Here is a 20778-nt window from a genome sequence, read left to right on the forward strand (position 1 = left end):
TTCTCCTATGAATTCCATTTGCCTTGTTCTCAAATTACCTCCCTAGTAGCTTGTAATTTAATATTCTATATATGTTTGTGTATATATAAATGTAATGTGATTTTCCTGCGCAAAACTGTTATTCTTGCTTTTCTGCAATTTTTTCCACATACATGTCCCAGATAGTTTGATGTCAGTACATGATGCATTTAATTTGCATTTCTTTGATGAGTGATAAAGTTAGGTATTATTTTGTTTATGTGTCTTATTTTCTTCTAGGAATTTTTATTCATATTATTCTATCTACAGGCATCATAATGTTCCATAATGCCAATAAATTACTTAATTTTCTTGAAATTATTGGATGTTTAGTTTGTTTTCCATTATTTTGATATTATAATCTGTGTTACAACAAATATCATTGTATCATTCCTTAGTGTACATTTGCATGTATTTTTTAGAGTAGGGTGCTGAGTTGAAGATTTTGTACATTTCAAATTTGTTTGGATACTATCAAGTTACCTTCTTTCAAGTTTGTGAAAATTTGCTTTTTAAAGATCTTTATTTTTCAATAAAAGTGATTACCCATTGCGAGAATTTAAAGATTACAGAAGTGAGTAAAAGTTGTGTCCTCTCCTACTCTCCAGAGAAAACCATATTTAACAACTTGTATATCATGATAATCAGTCTCCCTGCCCCCATCTTTACCTGTCTCATATATACACAATTATTATACCTACCACTTTTTTCTTTCTAAATAGATTATAGTGCACCTATAATTCTGCAGTATGCATTTTTCATTTAATAACTCCTTTCCTTGTTAGAAATATAGTTCTTCTTTATTTTTTAGCATATGTAGAGTATTCCACTGTATGTTAATATCATAATTGACTTGATGAGTCTCATATTGGAATACACATTTAGCTTGGGGAATAGTTGGAAGCAGTACTGAGATAAAATCCTTCTTTATATACATATACCTCTCTGTACTTTCTAGAATTGAATCTGGCCCCATTGTTCTTTCTTAAGGCTAAAAACTTGCTGACATTATGTCATATTAGTCATGAAAAATAAACTTATTTTAATTTGCATTTCTTTGATGAGTGATAAAGTTAGGTATTTTATGTATCTTATTTTCTTCTAGGAATTTTTAATTATATTCTTTGTCTTTAATCTTTTACCTAATATTCATGTTGTAGATACCTCCTCCCAGGCTGTCTTTTCTTTATCAGATTTGTTTATTGTATCTTTGATCAAGTAGAATATTTAATGATCATATATCTGCTTTTCATGTCTTTTTTTTTGTTTCTGAATTTCTTGTCATTCTCTAAAATTTCTTGTCGTTCTTCCCTAATCCTAACATTATGAAAATATGTCCATATATTTTTGTCATTTATATTGTTTTAATTTTTATATTGAGAACTTTAATCCATGTACTTTATTCCATATACAAGTTTTAGTATATAGTTTCCAAAGTGTATAGCCAATTTTATTTTCATGCCATTTATGGAACTGCCTCCTTTATTTTATAATAAACTCCTTCATATACATTACTCTGATGATAGGAATCTTTATTTTATTCCATTGTGTATGTTCCTTTTCTTTTGCCAACAACATGTTTAGTGTAGCTTTAAAATACATTTGAACACATGATGAGAGAAGCCGATTGTAAGTTTTCTGATATTTTCAAAATGATCTTTTAGTTTAGCTTTGATGACATTGGTGCTTAAATTCTTCTAATTATAAACGTATTTATTGTATGAAGTATTATTAGTTCCATAAAAATATATGCATGGATTTATCAGATCTTCTTTTGAAACACTTGAAAGGCCTAAATGTGGATATACATTTTGAAAAGTTTGTACGGGGAGAGAGATTCAAGTATCATCTGTTTTAGTTACAGTGGGTATATTATATTCATGTAACATAAAATCTTTCATTTAATATTTGCTGAGCATGCCCATGACATACGCAGATGCCTTCATATACATTTCATACATTATCTCCTCAGGACTCGTATTCATCTTTGAGGCAGATATAATCATACCCATTTTAAATTTAGCAATCTGAAACTCAGTTTTATTGATACATTCAAAACTACCTAGTTGGCAAAATGGCATGGCGTGTCATGAACTGTGCACTTGACAGATGGTGGAGGAAACATTTTTGTTAATTATCTAGGGTTATTTTTTTATATAACCCTATTTTTTATAAAATTTTTTATAAAGTATTTGGCATTAACCAAATATTTAAAAAGCACTTACCATGTACCAGAGTTTGTTTTCATTACTTTGCATATTTTAACTTATTTAGTAACTTATTAGCTTTTAAAATCTTACATCCACCCTGTGAGGTAAGTGCTATCATTTTTCCTATTTTACAGATGAGAGGGAATTATAGAATGGTTAAGTACCATGCTCAAAATTAAAGGGCTAGTAAGTGGTAAAGCCTAGATTTGAAACCAGACTGTTCAACATCAAAGTCAGTGCTCTTAATAACTGTACTTTATTGCTTATCAAGTATCTTTGATTTTTAAAAGAGCAGTTATCTTCTTAACTGCATATAGCAACTACCGTATCTTCTTTTAATGACTTCTGTAAACAAATTTTTATACACTTAAGGGTAAAACTGGAAATTATTGTGGTGTTAAATTGTTATCTCTTAATATATGTCTAAGAAAAGCCTCTAGTTGTTAACCAGTTTTTTAACTTTTCATCCAGCCAGTTTTTATCTTAAATCTTTTCTTTTCTTTTTTTTTTTTTTAATTTGATCATTCTTCAGGTAACTGAGAAAATTTTAACTGTATTCAGTATTTTTCAAAATCATTTTTTCTAGAGCCCAGTTTTTAAAATTCTGGAAAAATGTGAATATTTATTTAAGATGAATAATTTTTTCCATTACATTCCATTCTTTCATAGTAAATGAACTGTCAGCTCTCATGGAGGATGGACGTTGTCAAGTTCTTCTAGCAAAAGTTTATAGTAAAATGGAAAGACCTGGTGATGCGATCACTGCATTACAACAGGTAAACGCATTTGTCTGTGAGTGTGGTCATGAGGTAGGAGGAGATGGATGCAGAAGGAAATATGCCATGTATAAGAGGAAAGCAATCTCTTTTGGCCAAACAGCTGCAGAAAATATGTCAAAATCGAAATACTTATTGAATGCTTATGGATTATACATTTTAAATATATTATTACTACTATTATAACAATTAGGAAAGATTGGAATTTTTAAATCCTGTTTTATAGCTGAGGAGACTTGGTTGAATAACTTGTGTGAAGTCATATGACTAGTGTCATCATCAGGATTTGAACTTAGTGCTTTCTTCCTCCATTTATTTAGTTGTTCTTTTTTCTCTTAATATTTTGTGGTTCTCAACATAGAGGTTTTACACAGATTTCCTTAGGTATGTTCCCAAGTGGTTGATGTTTTTTTTTGTGATGATTCAGTTTCTGGTTTGCTAACAACTTCTTTATAAGTCACCTAAATTATTATCAAATATACTCTCTGCATCTGTCAAGATGATCATATGTCTTTCCTCCCATTTTTCTTTTCAAATGTGGTATATTAAATTGATTTATTTTCAAATGTTAAACTACACTTATATCACTGAAATAAATGTTACTTTGATACAATTTTTTAAGAGATTTGCTGGAATGTAAAGATGTTTTACAGTATTTTGTTCAGGATTTCTACATCTGTGTGTTCAACAAATTGATGCTAATTCTTTTTTTCTTTTTTCTTTTTTTGTTTTGTTTTGTTTTTGAGACGGAGTTTCACTCTTGTTGCCCAGGCTGGCGTATAATGGCGTGATCTCAGCTCACTGCAACCTCTGCCTCCCAGGTTGAAGTGATTCTATTGCCTCAGCCTCCCGAGTTGCTGGGATTATAGACGCTTACCACCATGCCCAACTAATTTTTGTAGTTTTCGTATTTTTAGCAGAGACGGGGTTTCACCATGTTGGTTGGGCTGGTCTCAAACTTCTGACCTCAGGTGATCCACCTGCCTTGGCCTTCCAAAGTGCTGGGATTACAGGTGTGAGCCACCGCACCTGGCTGCTAATTCTTTGATGTTTGGAACAATTCAGTGTTCCAGACCTTGAGACCCAACTCTTTGAAGGAAAGGTTTTAATAGACTTCAGACTGATCATTTTCAAATTGCTTCTTATATCAATTTGGATTTTTTTAAGTAGTCAGTTTATCGTTAAATGTATTAACATAAACTTATTTATTGTATCTTTTCTTTAGAATGTCTACAAATGCAGTGAAAAAGATCCCCTTTTACAAACCTGATATTAGTAATTTTATTTTTCTTCTTTGATAATCAATTATGCTAGGGGTTCATTATCTTATTAATATTTTTGAAGGGTCAACGTTTGCCTTTTCTGGCTTCATGAAATGTTTTCTTTCAACCTCATAATTTCTTCTACACTCTTTGGGTTTGGTTTACTAATTTTTATTTTATTTTAGTTTTTAGCCTCTTGAAATAGTATGTTAGGTAATGGATTTCAAGCTTTTGTTCTTTTCTTATTCATTTGAAGCAATAAATTTCTCCCTCAACACTGGTTTATCAGCATTCCACAAGTTTATTATTATTTTATTATTATTATTATATTTATGATTATTATTATTATAAAACATTTCCTCATTTTCACTTTGACTGGTTCTTTGACCAGTGGGTTATTTAAAAGTGTAGCATTCAATTTTTATGGAGTTCTGATTTGCTTGTTATCTTTTTGATACTGATTTCTAGTACACTTCTGCTGTGCCAAGGCATACTTTGAATGATTCAATCCTTTGCAATTTGTTGAAGCTTGCTTTACATCCCACGTTATAATCAATTTTGGTAAAGGTTCCTTGTGAACTTGAAATAATGTGTTTCTAGCATTGCTGTAACCATAATTATTTTTGCACCAACCTAATAAATACTTAGTTCAACCATATGTCAATTAGGTCAGATTTGTTGATTGATTTCTCTACATCTTCCCTGTTCTTAGGGTTTGGTTGTTATTTGTTTGCTTGGTTTTGATCTGTTTGTATGAGAGGGATGTTAAAGTCTTTCAGTGTGATTGTGGATTTCTCTTTTTCCATTTAGTTGTATGTATTTTTGCTTCATTTATTTAGAAGATACATTATTGAATGATCCAGATTTAGAATTACAATATCTTCCTGGTGAATTAAGTTCTTTAAAATAATAAAATGGCCTTCTTCATTTCTAGTAATGCTTCTTGCTTTAAAATCTCCTTTGTTTTGTGTTTATATGGCTAAGTCCAGCTTCCTTTTAGCATGGTATATCTCCTGCATTCTTTTACTTTCAATTTTCCGTGTCCTTTTATTGAAGATCTGTCAGCATATAATTTTTTTCTTGACAATCTTAATCTATTATAATTTTTTAACATTTAATATAATTATGAATTATATTTGGATTTGGATTTGCCATCTTATAATTCATTTTTTTCTGAATTTTCTTGACTTTTATGAGTTAAATTATTCTTATTCCACTTTCCCCTCTATTATTGTGTTATTTATACCTCCTTTTATTATTTTTCAGTGTTAGCTACATTACAACACACATTCTTCTTATTCAAATTCTGTTATTCTACTTTTGCCTTTTCCATTATTGTTGTCAGGCATTTTAAATTAGTTGTTTGAAACTTTGTTTATAGGGAACACAATGTGATACATTTTATTTCAGTATCAGATACTGGAAGATTTTTAAGTAAATCTTCTAGGTTCTCCATCTCATTTAAGCGATTTTGCCTATCTGCTCTATCTATTATGTGTTGATTTTGCAGCTTACTTCTGAGAGGGATAATCTTACTTCCCAAGTTCCCTGGAGGCACTTTACCGTTCCCCAGATAGGATCCATAATATTGGTTTGTTTTGCAGTTGTCTAGTTGTGAACTCATCACTTGCCTTCTTCATACTTGATTTTTTAAAAAAAGACCATTTTTATCTCATTCTATTTATCCTGTGTCTGTGAGCTCCTGTGATATGTTGGAAGCACAGGTCTCTGAGGTAAGCAAGCAGTTTATGTATTACTGTGCTCATTTTCCCACAGAAAGTATTTGTCCAAGATTATCCAGCTGGTTACTAGAAGAGTTTGAAGTGGAATGCAGATGCCTCAGTCCTAACCCTTTGTGCTTTCCAGGATACTGTACTAGTCACCTTTCGACTTGATTCCCGTGTACCCAGAAGAGTTCTGCATTCTGCAAATAGTTTATAGTGTTTTGGTTTTGAGATTTAACTGACAGGGGCGTGTATATGTGTGTGTGCACGTGTGTGTGCATGAGTGTGGGTGCTTACCCAAGTTTCAGTAGAAAGTCCCAAAATTTTTTTGTCCTAGCTGTGAATGAATTGAGCTTGGATTATTAGATTCTGTGATATCCATCTAAGTTTATGATATCATTAAAGTATGTAATCTTAAACAATGTTAATATCTTATCCTTAATGGTTGGTACATTTTAGCTCTTATTTTCTGAATCACATGATAGAGAATTGCACCCAGCAATAGGTTAGCTATCAGAAGCTAGAAGGAAAGTGTAATCTTTGGTAAATGTAGACTTTTAAAACATTTTAGAAATAAATTTAGCTCAGTTCACTCCTTTATGAATATCATTAGTCCCAGTCACCGTAGTTGTATGAGGCCCTGTGTTATAAAAGCAGACATATGAAGCAACATCAAAAAACAGCATGCCATGGCTAGGCAATACCAGCACCCCAAACTGTTGAGTTTATATGTTAGAGCCCAGGGATTATTCATCTTTGATAAGGTTTGAGGAACTGTAACATTCTTCCCAATGATGACAATGCTGTATATTCTGAATGACAAAGAGACAAATCTGAAGATGCAATTCAAACAGAAACCTGTAAGTGGAGTCAAAGTTTTTGATATTTTCTGTTCATTTATTCAGTGGCCATTTATTGAGCTTAATTTTTCACATGATGTAACTTAGGGTTTCTGTCATAGTGTTTTTGCAAAGTTGCTAAACATTTTTGGCAGTGACAGAAATGGTAAATTTAGGGAAATCTCAAGTCTTTGGAATTTTGCTTCCTAAACATTTCATACTTTTCTAATAACTCTGCATTTCTGTAGCCCTCTCTGTCATCTTTTAGCCGACTCCATCGTTATTTCTTGCTTACAGTCCTGAAGTATCCTCCTGATTGATCCCATCCTCTTCCAGTCTCGTTTCCCTCTAGTCAGTTCTTCACAGTGCCACCAGGGTGATGGTTCCCAAAGGCAACCTGATCCTGTCATGCCAATGCTTATAAACATGGCGTAGTAGCTTCCCATGGCCTCTAGGATAAAATGTAGATTATTTAACAGGCTTACCTGTTGTATATTCTGTGTATCTTTTCAGCCATTTTTTCTTCTAATTATTTTATCAAACAGTGTATCCCTATTCTCTTTCCTTCACATGTGATTCCTAATGCCTATGAACCATTCCATCTCTTCATGCCATCTCTTTTTCCCCAACTCACCAGGGTGTAACTACTAGCCATTCTTTTAATTCTCACCTGACTTCCAAGACTGAGTTAGGTTTTCTATTATGTACTCCCATGGCAACAGCATTTTCCGCTTATCTTGTTGGAAAAGGGACAACTGTCCTCTGGGGGCAGTTTGCCAGGGGCCTCTGTCACCAATATTTGCTCCACTTTCTCTTTAATTTTCACTTTCTTTCTTACACTTGCAATTCAGAGTCCAGATGTAAAACAGTAGAGGGCCATAAGTGATGGGACATCTCTTAACAAAATTCTTGGAGGCTGCTACCTGGAAACTTGTGTCCTTGGGATGATACCCTTACCCCTGAGGTGCTAGGAATGGGCCCCGGGGTCTTTCTCTGCTTTCTACTTTCCTATTGGCTAAGTGATGTCAGAGGAGGACATCTTGATATGTGGAGGTACAAGAATTCAGGGATGCAAGGATGCCTTCCTGCAAGACAGAGATCGTCCTAGCTAAACCAATTGTTTTCAGGTTTTTTACTAGGAGCACATGCATGAGTGTGTGTACATGTGTATAGCTATGTAAAAACATGAACAGATATATGCATATGTATAATCCAAAACACACAAAGGTACATATACTGACATACTTAAACACATATTAATATAACCAAAATAAAAATTTCATGAAACAGTTTTAATGTTAACCACATGCTATATACACTTACATTTTTATTTCATTTGCAAAAGAATGCTGTTATGACTCTCTAAACCTCTGGCTTGAGAGGATAAAAAAAAAGAAAACCTGTTTCAAAGCAATTGTTTGCTAACATTTTGACAAGACTCCCAAGAAGAGTGCCCTGTGTGTAGCATAATATATTGCATGTGGTAGGCATTTACTATTTGTTAAATGAATGCATTCATTAGTGAATCATATGTACAGCTGAAACGTGAATTTTATTTTTGAAGACCTAAAACATGGGAGTTCTTACCATTTATCGAAGGAACATCTCAATGTTCCCGAAACCAGATGGATGGGTGGAAAGGCTGATATTCTTCCAATTTAACAATCTATTCTACATTCTTACCCTGAGGAAGGCCCCACGTCTTTGTATTTGTTTCAAGGTTGTATTTCCTCCTTGGTGAACTTCCTATACACGTGCTTGTAACAGTGGGAAAAGACTGGGTAATTCCGTAAGTGTTTTGTTGGAAAGATACATGCATGCTGGCTCATTTGCAAACAAGTACATGCTTGAGATCTCAAGAATACATTTTCTTTGGATCAGGATTTGTTAGATCAAGGGTTCATAATGTTTAAATAAATCTGTAAAATTATGCTGTGTGTGAGTTATAGAGAATTTAATTTCCTTTCTTTATTTTTTTTATTCCTTTTATCCTGATTTTTTCTAGGCTCGAGAATTACAAGCTCGGGTACTAAAACGTGTTCAGATGGAACAGCCAGATGCAGTTCCTGCACAGAAACATTTAGCAGCTGAAATTTGTGCAGAGATTGCAAAACATTCTGTTGCTCAGCGAGACTATGAAAAAGCAATTAAGTTTTATAGAGAGGCTCTGGTTCACTGTGAAACAGATAATAAGGTCAGTACCTTTATAAAATTTTAAGTACCTTTTATTCCAGATGTCCTCTAATTTCCTCAGATGTAAAATTTTTACCAGCTTGTTTTAAAAGAAGATGTAGGCAGGGTGCAGTGGCTCTTGCCTGTAATCCTAGCACTTTGGGAGTCCGAGGCGTGTGGATCATCTGAGGTTAGGAGTTTGAGACCAGCCTGACCAACATAGGGAAACCTTGTCTGTACTGAAAATACAAAAATTAGCCAGCATGGTGGATGGGGTGCCTCCTGTAATCCCAGCTACTTGGGAGGCTGAGGCAGAAGAATCACTTGAACCTGGGAGGTGGAGGTTGCAGTGACCCAAGATCGCACCACTGCACTCCAGCCTGGGCAATAAAGCGAGACTCTATCTCAAAAAATAAAATAGAGAAAAAGAAGAAGATTTACAAAGAAATATAACAAAAATACAAGTTAAAAGATTAAAAGATTATTATTCCTCAAAAACTTTCAAAATCTTATATGATGCCTTACATTAAGAATATTAAAGTTTAAGGCCGGATGCAGTGGCTCATGCCTATAATCCCAGCACTTTGAGAGGCCAAGGCAGGTGGATCACTTGAGTCCAGGAGTTCAAGACCAGCCTAGGCAGCATGGCTAAACCCCCATCTACTAAAAAGTACAAAAATTATCCAGACGTGGTGGCATGTACCTGTAGTCCCAGCTCCTCAGGGTGCTGAGGCAGGAGGATCACCTGAGCCCAGAAGGTCAAGGCTGCAGTTAACTATGATAATGCCACTGTACTACAGCCTGGGTAACAAAGCAAGACCCTGTCAAAAAAAAAAAAAAAAGCAGAACATTACAGTTTAAAAACTGTAATGGAACAAGTAATATAAAGCAACTTGCAAATTGTTTTAATATTTATGTTTTTAATTATCAAAATAACTTAAATAATTTTCAAATTAATTTATTTTATCAATTTAATTTATCAAAATAATTGAAATAATTTTAAAATAATTTAAATAATTTCTCAATCACAAATATCTGGATTTAGATCATTCAGTTCCTTTTACTAAACAGCTGTTGTACATTCTGTATTTCAATTGGTGTTTAGTACTAAGGATGCAAAAATGGCTAGGCTGAATCTATGGCCTCATATGGCACAGTGGGAGAATAAATGTAAAGATAATTTTGGTGTAGTACACTTACATACATGACTGGTTATATAAAAACTAAAATGTTTTAACTCTGTCAAGATCTGAGAAGATCTGGAGAGATTATTAATTTTTGAAAATAATTAATGACTAAACACTTAAGTAAGTGATCATGTACAAAAGACAACTATCCTCTAGAATTTAATGACTAGTTTGGACATTTTTATTAATATAGTTTTTTCAGATAAAGGGCAAAAACAACCTTTAGCAAGGCATAACCAAACAGATACCTTTTTCAGTGGTGGCTAAAGGAGTTGGAATCCTACTTTTAAATCTGAGGCATACCTAGAGATTATCTGCTTGAAGCTTTTTATTTTACAAATGAGAAAGCAGATTAAGAGAGGTAGAAGGGACCTGACTTGGCCCTGTCATGGAGGAGCTAGGACTAGAATCCAATCTCCTGGTTTTAAGACCAGTGTTCTTTTCACAATGCATTATGTCACTCTACTTTTGAAGCGAGTTACTACCTATTTCTCTGTTTTTTGTTTGTTTGCTTTGTTTTTTTCTCTAGTGTAAGAGAAAATAGAGATGGTATACATACAGTTTTTTGTGGGTTTTTTTTTTTGTCTATTATACTTGGCATTTTTATTGCAATGACTTTTGGTCAACTAAAGTTTAATCTGTGTCCACATATTTTCCTGATTCACTTTTTATTCTCTACAGTGTCTGGTGAATCTAGCCTTTTGCTTTACAGATTATGTTGGAACTGGCACGATTATACCTGGCACAAGATGACCCTGATTCCTGCCTGCGGCAGTGTGCTTTACTGCTTCAGAGTGACCAGGATAATGAAGCTGCTACCATGGTCAGTCCAAGGAACTTCGGTACAATAAAAGCAGTTGTGTTTTATAAGTTTTAAATTTTACCCCATGGAACTACTACTAGATGATGAGACATGGCTTATGTTGGCTTTTGGAAGAAATAACATTTTTCTTACATTACTACATTTTACCAATAAAGACCCAGAATCATTAGGATTTTATTTATAAGAAAGATAAACCTAGGTCAGGTTTTTACATGCCCTTTTGGGTCTAGTCACTTTTTTATTTATGCCTAAGGGGATGCTTGGTTAGGTGGAGTTCATGTGGTAACACTAATTTGCTAAGAACTAACTTTTAAGTACTTAGGAATGGTGGACACATTTAAGAGTTTGGGTGGAATTTTTGGAGTTACAGGGGAAAAAAGCAACTTCATATATCAGTCTAAGATGTTCTATTTTGAATAGAATTTTGGTTGTTTTTTTTTCTTATTTTTATGTGGACTAAAATATTTGTTAGCTGTGCAGACAGCTACGTGGATGACATTTTGTGAGGTTTATTTAAAGTTATTGTGGTTAAAAAGAAATATATGAAATCTGCATTTTAAAGCACATAATAAGAAAAATCTCAGTAGGTCTTGTTCATTTTTAATTTTTCAAAATAGTTATGATTTAAATTTTGTTTTGTTTTTGAATCTTCTCATTGTTATTTTAGTCAGGTTCAGTGAGTTATCTTTTCTACAATAGCACATACAGTGTGCAATTCCTTTCAAATTTCTGTTTTTAAAACAACTGCTAGGAACATATTTTTTGCTAAAAATACAATTTTGCAAGCAGAGCAATCTGTTTCACATCCTTGATTATCTTCTGTTACACTGATCTCCAAGTTATTCTGCTCAAGGTGGGCTTGAACCTTAAATTCCTCCTTTTTATAAAATGCTACCCCCTCCTCATGTTTATCATCTATATTTTTCTAGTGTTAAATCTTGATTGGAAGAAGATGTTGTGTAAAATACATGGCAATATTTTTAGAACCAACTTTTATCTTTATAGATGATGGCTGATCTCATGTTCAGAAAACAAGACTATGAACAAGCGGTGTTTCATTTACAGCAGCTTTTAGAACGTAAGCCAGGTAAATACCCACTGATAGTATTTTTTGAGTTCAGTCACCCCTCCCTTACTCCTTTTTCTTCTGTTTAGTGGTTTTGCCCTTGGGCAAACTCCATCCCTAGTTGAATCAGACTGTCTACTTGTTCCACACATGGGCTTGAATAGCTGAAATGGCCATAAGGAAAATGCAACACTGTTGACTGGTCTCACTTTAAATTATGAGCACAAACCTGGCAATCCTACTGTATTCCAAGAATGAATTTATTGATTCTAACTATTTTTTCCCACTTTCTCTTGTCTCCTGAAAACTATCGGGGGAACCAGCCCCCAATATTTCAACGTACGTTCTTTTCTATTTTCCCTACGTGTCAGCTGCTCTAAGAAATAAAGAGAAAGAGTACAAAAGAGAGCAATTTTACAACTGGGCCTCCGGGGGTGACATCACCTGTTGGTAGGTTCCATGATGCTCATTGAGTCGCAAAACCAGCAAGTTTTTATTAGGGATTTCAAAAGGGGAGAGGGATATGAACAGGGAGTAAGTCACAAAGATCACATGCTTCAAAGGGCAATAAAAGATCACAAGGGCAGAGAGGCGGAGCAAGATCAGAAGGCCAGGGTGAAATTAGAATTACTGATGAGGTTCCATGTCCTGCTGGGCACGCATTGTTGTTGATAAACATCTTAACAGGAAACACCGTTTGAGAGCAGACAACTAGTCTGACTAGGATTCACCAGGCTGGAATTTCCTAATCCTAGCAAGCCTGAGGGCACTGCCGGAGACCAGAGCGTATTTCATCCCTTATCTTTAATCGCATAAGACAGACACTCCCAGAGCAGCCGTCCATAGACCCACCCCTGGGAATGCATTCCTTTCCCAGGGTTATTCCTTACTGGGAAAAGAATTCAGCGATATTTCTCCTATTTGCTTTCTGCAAGAAGAGAAATATGACTCTGTTCTGCCCAGCCCTGCAGGCAGTCAGACCTTATGGTATCTCCCTTGTTCCCTGAAAATCACTGTTATCCTGTTCCTTTTCAGGGTGCCCAGATTTCATATTGTTCAAACACACATGTTTTACAAACAATTTATACAGATAATGCAATCATCACAGGGTCCTGAGGTGACATACATCCTCAGCTTATGAAGATGACGGGATTAAGAGATTAAAGACAGGCATAGGAAATTATAAGAGTATTGATTGAGGAAGTGATAAATGTCCATGAAATCTTCACAGTTTATGTTCAGAGATTGCAGTAAAGACAGGCGTAAGAAATTATAAAAGTGTTAATTTGGGGAACTAATAAAAGGCCATGAAATCTTCGCAGTTTATGTTTTTCTGCCGCAGCTTCAGCCAGTCCCTGTGTTTGGGATCCCTGACTTCCTGCAACACAAACCTCCAATACCCTTGCCCCATTTCTTGCCCACAGTTAAAAGCCTTGCCACCTACTTCACTAAGAGAATACTTGCACCTGGAAGAGAACTTCTCCATTCTTTGTCACTAAATTTACCCACTCCTCAGCCTTTGTCCTCCCCAGGCCTGTGATCCCGCCTGTGTCCAGCTTCTCACCTACCAAAGGGCTTTACTCTTACAGTTCTCTCTCTTGAATTATCAATTTTTGCTAATCAACATATAACTGTGCTGTGACATCTTCCTGCTCTAAATAAATCAGTCAATAAAAATCAACTCTTAACTCTTATCACCCCCCAATTACTGTGCCCTTCTTCAGTTCTTCTTGACAACAAATTTTTCTCTGAAGGATTTTCAAACATGCTGTGTTCACTTTGTCTCATCCACTGCTGCACTCCAGGGAAGTCGCTTCTGCAATGTGGTCGGTGACCCCCATACTGCCAGATCAGATTCAGTTCTCAGTTCTCTGCTGACTTGACCTGTCATCGTATTTGGCACAGTTTATCCCCCTCCACAATGAAAGACTTTCTTCATTTGTCTCTGAGATCCTAAACTCACTTGGTTCTTCTTTTGCCCCATTGCCCGCTGTTTCATTCTCCTTTGTTGGAGTTCTCTTCTCTGTATGACCTTTAAATATCAGAACACTCTTAGCTTCAGTTCCTGAACCTCCTTTCTTTTTATATATTCACCCCCTAGGTGACTTTGTCCAGCTGCATGGCTTTATATCCCATGTATGTACTGATGTGTCCTAAACATTTATCTGCAGCCCTTACTTATATACACCTCTGCCTCTTTGCATTCCCACTCAGATGTCTAGGAGTATCTCAAGCTTAACATGTCCGAAATAGAACACCTGATCTTTCCCTCCCCTCTAAGTTTGCTCCACCCCCACCTCTCACCTCAGTGAGTGGCATCACTGCTCCCTGTTATGCCAGCCCAGACCTCACAGTTAATCTTTGTCTCATCTTTCTCTCATATATCACCTCCAGTCTATCAGCAAATCCTTGTTAGTGCTACATTCAAAGTATACCTAGAATGCCATCACTTTTTACTACCTCTGTTACTGCCACCCTGGTCTAAACCATTGCCATCTTCCACATAGATTATTGCAACATCGTCATAACTCATCTCTCTTTCCATCCCTAGCCTATGAAGACTTTAGAAATGCTTTCATCGAAAATGGCAGAGATGCCCCTGAAAATTCTAGGCTAAAAAAGCACAGCTTTTAATTTTCTGTCTGTAAAAGAAATCTAAAAGTACACTGTGTAGGGGTTGGTATGGCAGTTCCACGGTGTCTTCAGGAAACCAGAGCCTTCTCCCTTTTTGTTCTACATTGTTACTCTGACTTGCCTGAGCATCACCTCATGGTTCAAGATGACCACTGCAGTGCTGGGCATTGATGTTCCAGGGCCCAGATGGGGAAGGTGGGTGCAGAGCTGGACAAAAGGGCTTCCCAACCAGCAAAAAAATAAAACCCAACCCTTAGTAGTGTCAACTCCATGGCTGCAAAAGAAGGTGGGAAACATTATCTTTTAGCTGCATCTAATACCCTGTAGAATAAAATCAGAATTCTGATAGTAAAGAAGAAAGGGATAACAGAAACTAGGTAGGCAAAAGCCCAAGCCAGTTACAGCCTTGAGCCTTTTTGTTTGCTGTTTCTGCTTCCCAGAATGTGCTCCTCCCAAAGGTCCATCTGCTGCCTCATTTTCTTTTGGGCCTTTGCTCCGGTGCTGCTTCTTCCTTAGAATGCCTTTCCCTCACTGGCCTACATCAAGTAGCACCACTTCTTGCTCTCCATCCCTTTATCCTGTTTTCTATTCAGTTGGGTTTTTGGGGTTTGGCTTTTTTTTTTTTTTTTTTAAGGATTTTTGGGTTTTGTGTAGCTCTTGTGAAACAAAACCAAAAAAACTATAAATCATAGAACAGAAGCATCAAGTGACCAGAAACGTTGCCTTTCACTGCTGTGTTTCCAGAATTGAGAAGGATACCTGGCCTAGTTAGTACTCGACAAATACTGGATGGGAAGAAGAGTGAGGGAGAAAAGGAAGAAAGGGAAGCGGGGACGGAGGGAGGAGAGGAAAGAGGAAAAGAAGAAAGAGAGGTGGGAACTGTTTGACTAATAGATGACTGTGTGTTACTACCTGTGTTACTAAAAAGAGTTTGAAATGGCAGAGAAAGTCCTACAGCTGTGTTTCAGTTCTTCTAAACCCCGGTCAGAGCTGCCTGGTTAGAGCCGCAGAGACACAGAGGTGGCAATCCTTCAAGCAGGGCAACTCAAAGAACTAGATATGCTCTACAGGCTACCTCTACTAATGCTTTTAATAAAAAGACGTTTGAATTTAGAGAACATCAGTTCATACTTAGAAATAAAATATCCCCAGTTGGCACAAAAATTGAAAGGAAAAAATATGGTCTATTTTTTACAGTAGTATCAACACTTTCTCTTTATTATTTTTACTATTTAATTTTTTTTCCACCTTGGGACTACCAGAGGCCATTTCATTTGTTTTTTGCCTTGTCTTTTCCAGAGTATACTTAGATGTTACTTAAAAGAATGCTGTGAATTACTTGACCACCTCACCTCTTCCACTCACCCTGGGTCCAAAATATGGGCTCATCTTGCCACCCACATTGCCCAAACCTACTTTTATTTTCTTCAGGCTTGTGTCGTTTTTTTTCCCTGCCATTTCTACCTTGTGTTCCACACTGTTTTCTCTTATTCCTCTTCTCTAAACTACCATTTGAAAGTAATATACATAATATTTTCATTCTATCTCAAGCGGTTCCCATTTCACAGTCTTTCCCTTTGAGACAATGATCTAACTTTATTTCTTAAAAAAGCAGACTTCTTCTGTTGTGAATATTTTTAAGGCATTAAAAGTATTACCGTTTTCTAAGATTTGAAGAATCTCACACATTATAGTTTTCTAAGATTTGAAGAAGCCTTCATGTGTCTTGTGGGTTTTGTTTCACTTAAGTTTCTGTTAGTTGGCAGCAGCCTTTTTCCCAAAAAAATTGGCTGAGTAGACTGACTGCTTTGGACTGTTGGTAAACAAATATAAAAGCAATTTTTTATAAATGCAATATAAGGATCTTGTATTCCAGCAACACCAAATGACATGCAACCACGCTTCCAAGTCTTTGCTTGGGTTTTTTCCTTTTGCCTAAAATGAACTTTAGCTTCCTTATCTCTTTTCTCTTTCCAAACACATAATCTAAAATATATCCCTCTTGGGAGAAAATACAAAAGTAAATCTGCATCCCACTACCACCACCTACATTAAAAAAATGTCTTAGGTGATGCTGGGTAGCATGAGCCACCATCCTAGATTTGCCTCAGAGCGAAGGGTTTTCCTGAATGCGGGGCTTCCCATGCTAACAGAAAGTCCCAGGCAAACTGGGATGAGTTGGTAACCCTAATCCTCGGTTACTTTGTCCATGCATATTTATTACTTATAGTATTTTACTAAAAATATTTATGTGCATATTTGTGTTGTATATTAGACTGTAGACTCCTCAAGTTCAGGGAACTCACCATATTTATCTTATATTCCCAATATCAGACAAAATGCCACGCACATGGATGTGGCAACATACATGTTTATTGGTGTGGCAACATAGATGTTTATTGGTTGAATGGATCAGTGAATGACTGTAAAACACCAAGTCAATTAAAAATACAGCAGGAGAATCGCTTGAACCTGGGAGGCGGAGGTTGCAGTGAGCCAAGATCACGCCACTGCACTCGAGCCTTGATGACAGAGTGAGATCTCAAAAACAACCACAAAATTTTCAGTAAATTTTTATTGTCTGTGTGATATTTTTAATTGTAAGAGTTTTTAATCTTGTGTTGTATGCCTTGTTCTTACTAGTACCTTACACACTTATCCACAGATCTATTTTGTTGGAATTACTCTAAAACATATGTATCTACATTCATTTTATGTGTACATTATTGTTTATCCTCAGTAACTCATCTTGTACTTTAGATTAAGGCTCTATTTTAGCTTATTTCAGAAATGTACCATACAAATTTGACTTAATTTAAGTAGTTGAAAAATTCCTCTTCTAGATCTAATTACTGCTGTCATGACAGATTGCCCCTTTTCTCTGTCAGAATCTCCAGATGGCCTTGAGCTTTCCCCTTCCTTCATAGTAATCGGTTAAGGTGTCTCCTCAGTTCTGTTTGCTTGATAGCTAGCCAACACATCCAGTCAGTCTAGTAAGATCTTCCTCCTATCCTTGAGGCTGCTCAAAGGTCAACTCCTATGTAAAATTTCCCAACTCCTCCAGGCAAAGTTCGGAATCCTGTGCTTTGTAATACCATACCATAGCATTGTATGCTTGCCACATCTCATCACCCTATAACTATTTTGATATCTTCTTACTATCCATCAATAAAGATGGACCAGCTAAGTTTTTTAGAGGGTAATACACATTTTAGTTTTTAATGGATTTCTTAAGTGCAGAAATTTGCAAATGTCATGGTTAACCAAAAGACAAGTGAATGTAATTTAATCTGTCACTGGTAATTATAACTTGAACTAATAATGAATACATTTCAATAGTATATAAGAAATATTCTAGAAATTGCCTTCCCAATGTTGACAATACTAGCAGTATCATGCAAAAAAAATTTCACCAGAAATTTTAACCTTTAGTTCTTGCTTAATCCAGTATAGCTTCCAGATGCTGTGGCTTTATTATGGGGTATTCTATTTCTTATCAAAATTTTTGAAGTATAAATATTATTAATAACATTTGTAATTTATAAATATTTTTTGTGGCTTTATTTATATAGCAGCACTCCTACAGTCAATATTATAATGCTATTTTAAGAAAATAAGTGGATTGGACTCAAAGAATTTGAGAAATTTGTTTGAATTCACATAGCTAAACGACAAGACCAATATTTGAGTTGTCTTTTTCTGAAACCATATTCTTATTGTGCCCTTTTTAGTGATGCTAAAAAGTGTGATGAACAAAATCTCTGGACTCAAGATTGTGTGTCAAGGGGACAAACGATACTATCAACCTGTATTAGTTTAACATCCTGTAATTGAATAGATACAGTGTTTCCAGAAGTTCTTTTTTTAAAGAATATTTTGTATTGTGGTGAAACATATATAACACGAAATTCATCATCTTAACCATTTTTAAGTGTATCGTTCAGTGGCATGAAATGCATTCACATTGTTTTGTAAGTCATCACCGTTACCCATCTCCAAAACTTTTTTACCATTCCAAACTGTAAGTCGGTACACCAGTTCCTCATTCTTCTTCCCGGAGCCCCTAGCAACCATCATTATACTTTCTGTGCTTATGAATTTAACTATTCTAGGCACCTCATGTAAGCTGTATCACACAGCATTTGTCCTTTTGTGTCTGGCTTATTTCACTTGGTATAATGTCTTCACAATTCATCCATGTTGAAGTGTATGTCAAAATTTTCTTATTTTTTATGGCTGACATACAATATACAATATTCCTTTATATGTACGTGCTACATTTTGATTATCTATTCAACTGCGATGGACATTTGGGCTCTTTCCACTTTTTCTGTCTATTATGAAGGTTGTTGCTGTGAACATTGGTGTACAAATACCTGTTTGAGTCTCTGCTTTTAATCTTTTGGATATATACTCAGGAAAATTGCTGGATTTACATGATGTCATCTCTTTTCAAATAGCAAAATAGAGTCAAGGATAAATAGCTTTAAAACAAGCTTTTTTGTTTTTGTGTTTTAATTCTAGAAATTCAACCTAAGAACATGTTGAGAATAGCCTAAGGGTTTTTGCAATTCCCCTACGTATCCCTAGTCCTGTGCTAACTGAAACTTGAGCACCCAAACATCTAAAAGATACCACTATAAAGAAATAAATAATGTGAATCATCAGTAAGTAGGCCCTTATGCAACCATTAAAAATCATGTTTTGGAAGATTCTTTAATGACAATTAGGAAATGTTTACTGTTGAATGTTCATCAAAATCAACATTAAAACTAATCAAAACCAATCAAAATCAAAACCCCAAATGTGACTCCAGTTTTGTATATATGTAAATAAACATCGATTTTGTATGAATGTAAACAAAGAAATAACATATCTTTGCTTACGTTTATATATCGGTTGGTTTTCAAATATATGAAAGAAAGCACACCAAAATGTGCTAATCTCTAGCTGGAAATATGTTGATTTTTTTTCTTTATACTTTTTATATTTTTTCCTTATTTTCTGTAGTGTCTATACATTATTTTTACAATCCTAAAAAAGATTTATTAAATTATTCTGTAACTTAGTTTGTTATTGATAAGAGAGAATTAGATAGAATTGGGAGAAGGCTTTCTAGGAACCTGCCAGGAAATTATACCTGAGATCGAAGGAATGAATGAATGAATGAATTTTTTTAGAAGAAGGTGAAACAGGATTAAAATATGGGAACTAATATGCTAAGGTTCTAGTATGGTAAGTTAGCATATGGTATGTTAGCTATATGTACATATCAAAGAGAGACTGGAGAAAAATTTCTTATTGCCCACCCCATACATTATTTGCCAATTGTACTGTTCCCACGTCCTTCCTAGCAAGAGTAAGTAGGAGAGGGGTTCTCAGAGACCTACAGTGAACTTGCCCTGTCCAATTAAATCGGTATCCCTGAACTACACAGTTGAAAGTCTAGACTACCTAGGTAGAGGCTGTTTCTCTAAGGTTGTCGTCCCCCAAACAGTAGAAAAGTTACAAGAAATATTCATTTTTCCAGATTTGCCTATGTAGATCTGACCAACCCAGCCCAAACTATGTCATTTAGTAGATCATCTAGTTGGCCATACAGCATCTTTAGGGACTTATTCCCTGAGGCATTTTTTACTTATATTTAAAATGTACTTTATACAAGTAAATTATACACTAATGAAGTAGAATTATAACCAACAAAAGAAACAATATAAAATGTTGCCCGTATCTGAAGTATTATTTGTTTCCAGATAATTATATGACATTATCTCGTTTGATTGATCTCCTAAGAAGATGTGGAAAACTCGAGGATGTCCCAAGATTTTTCTCAATGGCTGAGAAACGTAACTCCAGAGCAAAGTTGGAGCCAGGATTTCAGTATTGTAAAGGACTATATCTTTGGTAAATCTATTGACAAATAAATGCTACATAATTTTTTTTTCTCATTGTAAATCAAGTAGAATAAGCTTTTCTTTGTAGTAAAAAAAATGTACTTTTCAAAATAGTTCATCAGTTTTATTTACCAGACAGATTATAAACTAAGTTTTGTAGTCAGTGATTGAAA

General features: G+C 35.2%; 1 protein-coding gene across 1 annotated transcript in view; it reads left to right on the forward strand.

Annotated features, from left to right (window-relative positions):
• Nucleotides 1-20778, forward strand: part of TTC21B (tetratricopeptide repeat domain 21B) — an 80943-nt gene that overhangs the window by 42296 nt on the left and 17869 nt on the right. Inside the window, exons 19-23 of the mRNA XM_011990985.1 lie at nucleotides 2898-3004; nucleotides 8835-9023; nucleotides 10901-11011; nucleotides 12017-12098; nucleotides 20465-20615. Coding sequence (XP_011846375.1) covers nucleotides 2898-3004; nucleotides 8835-9023; nucleotides 10901-11011; nucleotides 12017-12098; nucleotides 20465-20615 — 640 coding nt within the window. The remainder of the gene's footprint in view (nucleotides 1-2897; nucleotides 3005-8834; nucleotides 9024-10900; nucleotides 11012-12016; nucleotides 12099-20464; nucleotides 20616-20778) is intronic.

This window comes from Mandrillus leucophaeus, unplaced genomic scaffold (assembly GCF_000951045.1).
Source record: "Mandrillus leucophaeus isolate KB7577 unplaced genomic scaffold, Mleu.le_1.0 Scaffold389, whole genome shotgun sequence".
NCBI lineage: Eukaryota > Metazoa > Chordata > Mammalia > Primates > Cercopithecidae > Mandrillus > Mandrillus leucophaeus.